Source organism: Mytilus edulis, chromosome 4, assembly GCF_963676685.1.
Source record: "Mytilus edulis chromosome 4, xbMytEdul2.2, whole genome shotgun sequence".
Classification (NCBI taxonomy): Eukaryota; Metazoa; Mollusca; class Bivalvia; order Mytilida; family Mytilidae; genus Mytilus; species Mytilus edulis.
In genome coordinates this window covers 19,562,282-19,569,683 of record NC_092347.1, presented here as the reverse complement: position 1 = coordinate 19,569,683, position 7,402 = coordinate 19,562,282, and the positions used below count along the sequence as shown (strand labels likewise).

At 29.5% G+C, this 7,402-nt stretch overlaps 1 protein-coding gene across 1 annotated transcript; it reads left to right on the top strand.

Annotated features, from left to right (window-relative positions):
- The first annotated feature begins 708 nt into the window (after positions 1 to 708).
- LOC139519153 (lysM and putative peptidoglycan-binding domain-containing protein 3-like) lies at positions 709 to 6,914 on the top strand. Its single transcript, XM_071310983.1, has 2 exons — positions 709 to 1,141; positions 2,862 to 6,914. Exons 1-2 carry the CDS (start codon positions 860 to 862, stop codon positions 3,423 to 3,425), a joined length of 846 nt encoding a protein of 281 aa, XP_071167084.1. The 5' UTR covers positions 709 to 859; the 3' UTR covers positions 3,426 to 6,914.
- The last annotated feature ends 488 nt before the right edge of the window (positions 6,915 to 7,402 follow it).

Sequence of the window (7,402 nt, the reverse complement as noted above, 5' to 3'; positions counted from 1 at the left end):
TTTTTTGACATTAAATAAAAATGGCTAAATAGGTCAGTTTTATTTAATTTGTTCTAACGTCTTTAAAAAGCGACGTTGAATATGTTTTAAATATATCAAGTTGTAGTGGTGTTGTTGTTCTAAATATAGAAACAGAAAAACATGCCACAATGTACGCGTATGCAGTCGAAACCGACGAAATGTGGTTGATACGAAAACATATGACATACGAAAACATATGACACGACGATATATATTTATAAAATTGCAGACAACATGATTCCAGAGACATATATATGTATATATGTCTCTGATGATTCTAGTATACTGTTATAAGTTAAACATCAAATCTCACAACCGTATATCAAGGACTTTCTATACTTTAATATATGTAAAAACCATTCAGCATCAAACATCTCAAGCTGTACATCAATAGGTAAATAAAGTTTTTCTACAGTTTTTCACATACTTAAAACCTTTCTAGCTTGTTAAACTAATCTTTTCTTTATTTTTACAAAATGATCCATTTTTGAAGATATCTTTCAAGCAAAGATTATTCCAAGATATGTAAAATCATCAACAATATCTATAATTTGACCATCATAAGTGAATGCGTTCTAACCTAGTACGATTTGACTGGTACCCTTCCTAACGACTGACATTATTTTTAGAACGCACCTACAAGGTTTTTCGGAAGTAATTGATGTTACCTTTCCCTTCAAGATAAAAGTAGAAAACATCTGAATGAACTATTTTTGCCAAGCACTTCCGCTCAACTTTGACATGTCACTTGTCAGACGGATTAAAAAATCAACACGATGATAGGATTTATGACATTGTAACATCAGTTTAAAACAAAATTATAAAGTCTGCGATTGGCATGAGTAGAGGTTATGCAAGACCAAACGACCGGGGATCTCTCATTAAAAAAAATGAAGATTATCCATATGCACAAGTCCAAAATGTTAAAAAATCCCGGGTCTACGTATTTGGCGATGCAGACCTCGAGGAGGATGAGATCGTTGAATACGAAATGTCTGAAATGCGATCCAGGAACCAACAAACTAAAAAGAACAAACAGAAAAAAGAACCACTTTTGTTTGATAGGAAAATCACTGATGGAGACACGTTACAAAGTCTTTCCTTACAGTTTGGATGTCCGGTGCGTTAATACAATTTTTAATACTTTTGCTACAGATTGCTGTGTTTAATGGGTATCGGGTCTGTTCACTCCCAATATACTTTCGCATCCTATATGTTCGCACCTTGCACTTTCGAACCCAAGGTCCGTTTGCACCCTACACGCTTTCGCACCCAAATTTAAAGCTGAATAATTACTGAGAAAATCATGATTGTTGTTTAAATTGCTTTGATGTAAATACTACATGTAATATGAGGCAGGCATTTCCTGTAAATGGGGACGAAGTCTGTATGAATTATTTTTTGTACATTTGTAACTTAAATATTTGTTAAAAAAAAGAAACGGAAATATCGTAAAGTTTCCGATTTTGGTTCTGTTGTTAGGGATTTTAGTGTGACGTTATTTAAGTTATGACGTCATATGCAATGTAAACAAAGAAACGCTATCATCAGGTAACGTTTTTTCATATCAAGGAATTATTAAAAATGAAATTGGTATTGCGTCCCCTCCTATTTTATAGTAGACTGATAAATATATATTTTACTCAAAGTTTCATACAAACGAGACCAGAAAAAGGAAGTACATTGTTTTTTTATTGAATTTTCTACTGTTATTGGGGACTTCGTCCCCATATTAAGCTTGGTATGAGTAAAAAATTGAAGATTTTAAATGAAAAACACAAAAAGAAAAGCCCCTTTGATCTGAAACAATGTTTCAAAATAAAGTGAGATTCTGACAACGTTTTTTTTTGTCTAAAACATTTTAATCATGTTTTGAAAACAAAAAATTATAGAAATACACTAACCAAACATGACAAAAAAACGTCAGAATCTCACTTTATTTTGAAAAAAAAGAAATAAAGTTATAGCAATACACTAACCAAGACATGATTAAGATTTATTCAACACATCAAAAAAAAAGTTGACAGAATCTCACTTTAGTTAGAAACTGATTATTTTTTTTTTTGTTAACAATACACTATCCAAAACATGATTAAGATTTATTCCACACAAAGAAAACGTCTCACTTGACATCTTGATTTTGACACAATGACAACTAATTATACTTATAGGAATACACTTGCCAAAACTTGATTACAAAGTCATTAAAAACAAAACAAATAAAAAATAGGACGTGGACGTGTAGGGTACGAACAGACTTTTAGGTTTGTACGTGATTAGGTGCGAACAGACCTGGATTCTGTTTAATCTTGTTAATGCACATTCCTCTGACATGTTTCAGGACAGGTCTTCTTCATGTTCTTCAGTAAACTCAGAGGCTCAGAGCAAATGTACAGGGTATAGTCCAAATAATGACAAGTATCAGCACATATTTATTCCTTCCCATCAAATCACTCTTACATTTGAAGTCAACTAATTCAAACAAATTTGATATTAAGCAACACATATTTAACCATGTGTTAACTGATGATTAAAGATATTAATTTTCAGCAATTCTGAAATATGTGAAAAATAACATTACAAAATGACAACACATGTTCATGCAAACTGAAGATTCAAATTTAATAACAGAAAGTTGGGTAAAAAACAGCAAATCATGTACATTACATGAAGCATGAACAGAGTAGTGACACTGTCAATGGCAACAAATATTAGTGCAAATCGTAATGTTGGACAAACAAGAAAATAGCAACAATTATTTATTTTAATTTTACTTTTAATTATATAAAAACATATCTTGATTGAAACAAATTGTCATGATTTTTGTATGTATTTTATAGGTGGCTGAATTGAAGAGGGTGAATAACTTTATAACAGACCAAGACTTTTATAGCCGACGTTCAATTAAAATTCCAGTGAAACAGTACTCATTTTTAACAGAAATGCTGGACAAACAAAAAGAGGAAGAAGTGGATAATAAGATTACAAATGGAATGACTATTGTTGATGAAACGGAAGAGAATGTTGGCTTTATGGAATCATCTGAAACAGATAATGATTCTTTACATGACCTTAGTGACCCAGAGACTCAGCGTCAAGTCATTAGAACTATTAGCATTAATGACACGTTTCGTAGCCAGTCAAAAGAAGCCAAAGAATTTTTGAAAAATATGGACAAAGATTTATCTAAAATACGAAAAACAAGAGGTGACAATAGTTCATTAGAAGAGGTTGTGTCTTTACTTACTAGTCCACGAATACAACCTTTCCCTAAAAAACCAGCAGCGGTCAACTGGGTAGACTGTGGTGTTCGATGGTGGACTATTGTTTTAGTGATAATTGTAGTGGCTATTCTGGTCCCCTTAGTTATATTAATTTATTATGAGTTAAGAAGCAAGTCTTGATGGCTCAAGTCGTTTGATATTTTTATTCTGGATATTTTGTTTCCTGTATCTGAAGTTTTTTTTATTGATCATGACAGGCTGGTGTAATAGATTTGAAATCAATTAAGGGAGATGATTTTGTTATGATAAGCTAAGAGATTTTTTGAAATGATGTACTTAATCTAATTTTTACATGTACATATAGTAAAATATAGTTTGCAACAGTTCGAAAGTGAAACCTTTTCAAAAACAAAATTGGGTTTGTTTATATACATGTAATGTTTTTGTGATACAAGAATGTAATTTAGGTAAACAAAATATAAGTATTTTCATTTTTTATCATGTTATGATTTAAATTTTTTAAACTTATTTTACATATATGTTACTACATATACATAAATCTGTTAAAATGAATACTCAGTACATATTTTAATATTTAAAAGCATGTTAAACTGTAAAACATATACATGTACATGTGAATTATGATTTTTTTTGAAAGCTATGAAAAGAATTAGTGCTGGAGAGATTATTTTTCCTGCAACAAGTTAGTTATACTAACCTCCTCCCCGTAATCATTTGGAGAATGAGGTTTAAAAACTAAGTCCTGCTCTGCTGAATTGCACTAATTGCAAATTTTAATAATTTAATAGTTTCAAAAGAACACAGTTTTTAACAGTAAGATAGTGACGTCCATCTAATTAATGGTTGCTTATATTTTGCTAAGCAAGTGAGACATATCACTGTATACATATGTTTTATAAACATATTTGTTATAAATATGTATATTTACTTTGTTTCTTTTAATTACTTGTTGTCATAAGTCATTATTCAAAAACAGAAACTTTCAAATATGTTGCATTTTATTTTGCACTAGTACAATGTAGGTAGGAATGGCCTTTATTGTAAAATCTTAAAAACAACTGACCAGATCTAGGAGGGACACTCCCTTTTTTCCTTTTAAAAATTTGAAATCTTGCCTTTTAGACCTGTCATCATCGAGGCATTTTTAAAATCTTATCTTGGGCTGAAAACTTTTTTCATAAATTTGGCACATTTTACTTTTTACTTTTTTATTGTTGATCCATAAAATCTTTTCACATTCCTTGATCAGGGCTGTAAGATCATAGGTCATATAAAAGTTCAAATCAGCAAAATATAATAGAAATAAAGGTTGTGTGAAAGGTTCAACTATCTTCTCATTTCTTGGTGCTCATTTGTAAAGCTTTGCTTGTGCTAATCACCATCATTGTTATTGACACATAGTATCAAAGTTTTAAAAGGCTATTTATAATTATTATTAGTGCTTAATATTGTTGATAGGTTGGTATACAGAATTTACAATATATGATATTGGCAAAATGTATTGACCAGGTTCATTTCAAGATTTTGAATACAACACATCTGGAAGGAACAGGTCTTTTATTTCATAAATAATTTAACCAACTGTTCCATGGACCATTTGGCATTCAAGTATTTTTTCATAAATGATTTGTAGAATTTAATAAACAAACACAAACACAAAGTTATAATTCAATATCTTGCATTTGTCTAAGGTTAAATCAACTTTGTCATGTTTAATTTGTATCCTAGTATCTTGATATTCAAGATTTGTTTAATTCAAATTATCTCCCTTGTATAAATTTGTTGCTCCTATGACATTTACATGCTCATATTAGGTAGGTGGTATGTCATATATGTGTAATGTATTACACACAAATTGAATGTCAAAATGATGTTGTTAATTTTATTATATCATGCTCATTATCAGTCCAAATTACATTATATCTCAATAAGATTGCATTATACAATATGGCATAATCCTGTTCATTGCTGGTCATTTGGATTTAAACTTTAAGATTTAACTTGCTGCTCATATGCTATGTTAGGGAGGTGAGATATTTTTATATGCATGCATTTATATGGTGACAAGGAAACTGTTCCTTGGCAAAAAAAAAATAAAGTGATGGACAAATTGAAGTCACATTCCAATTATTTTTGTCAAACCCTTATCTTAATTGCAAAGATAGATGGATAAGATTTGTTTGGTCTTTTTTTTTATTTTTTTTATTTCCTATGGAATCAATAGATTTTTCACTAAGATATCAAGTTTTAAGTAGAAAACATTAAAAATTCTATGATTTAAAAAATAAATTTTGATAAAATTCATTTTAGTCTTATAAAAGATGGTCATGGTTGGGGCATTGCCCAGGCTTATTGTTATTACATGCATTTACCATTAACTTGATTTTAGCTTTATTATTCTGCATTTATGATTTTTGTTGTTATATTATTTTGAGTTTTTGAATCAGAATTTTATAAAAAGAGAAAGTGGATGATTAAATGTTATGCCATTTTCTCTTTTTATGAAACTGACTTTCAAAAACTTAGATCACATGTCTGTTAAATAGGCTAAAAGGGATGGTCCATCTGTCAGATCAGTGTGAACATGAAATTGTTTGGAAGTATTGGTTTATTATTAAACATATCAAAAAGATTATAATTGTACATACACATGACATACAGAATATATTATATAGAATAGATTTTAGAAATAATTTTGGTCATTATGACAAATATAAATACACTAATCAGTCATTTTTCCTATAAAGATATGTAAGTTAATCTAAATCGGGCATCATACACACTAATTTTTATGTTAAAGACATGAAAAAGGGAACTTTTGGCACTGTCCAATTCACCTGGATATAACTTAATATAGATAGCAAATTCTGTATAATCTTAATTAGCAAAAAAACAAATACTGGTACCGTATAAAATAGAATTTCTTTTAGAGGTGTTAAAATTGGGACCATTTATAATATACATGTATATCACTACTATAAATTAATAGGTTTTCCCTATGATTTATTTTCATACATCCTAATTGATAAGATCTTAAGCTCCTACAGCAACTGTCTTTTCTATTTGAAAATCTTCTTCTTTAACAATTTTCATTTTCAAAAGAAAAACTTTAAAGAAAATATTTGGTTAAAATTTTGAAGTTAGATTTAATGGTTTGATAGTTTTCCAAAAAACTAATAGAAAAAGAGGACCACTGGTATCTTCAAAATGATTAAAAATATGGGCCTATGAAGCTATAGTCTATATTTTAATTTAAAAAATGGGTTCATGTTTGTAAAATTACATTACAGTAATTATTCATACATGTTAAGATATCATGTTCATGTTTAGATTTTGAATACTGTGATAATCTCCACCATAAATAACTAGACCACTGGCCCAGGACAGTGAAAATAAAGTAGCCCTGGTTAGAAGATTCATGAAAAATCAGATAATAGCCTCATTGATATATGTATCATTGTTTAAGTAAGTCAAGAGGTTTATTGTGAAGACTGAATTGTAATATATTTATTATATTAATGGTGATGTGTGTTAAATATGTTGATCATATTATTTCAGTATTATGTATGTCAAATTTACTGAAATATTTTAAAATTCAGCAATATTTTGCAGGAGAAAAAAAAATATCAATTAAAAATCTATGAACTATTTTTTCGATTTCTGTATGCCTAAACTCATCAAATCGATTGCTATAGATGAATAGTAATTTTCTGGTTAATTTGTTCATCTTCTCCTTATATCACTAACTACCAAAACTCCCCTTTTATGTGACTACCACCACAAAACTTTTGACAAAATTGGTAAAGCACCAAAAGTTTTAAATTCATTTCACAGATCAGTGTTCAAGGTTAAAGTAACCTGATTAGGTCTGTTTCTCAAATACTTTAAGCATAATGATAACTTTATATGGTATATTTAATGATTGCAAGTTGTATATGTCTGGCAGGTGTCGACTGACCTTGACCTCATTTTCATGGTTCATTGGTAGACATGATGCTAAGTTTTTTATGTGTTGGTCAGTTTTTAAAGTACTTTTAGCAATATGTCAACTATGTTTTGGTGTATGGAATGATTGTAAGAAGAATATGTCAGTCTTGCAGGATTTCATCTGACCTTGATCTCAGTTTTATGGTTTA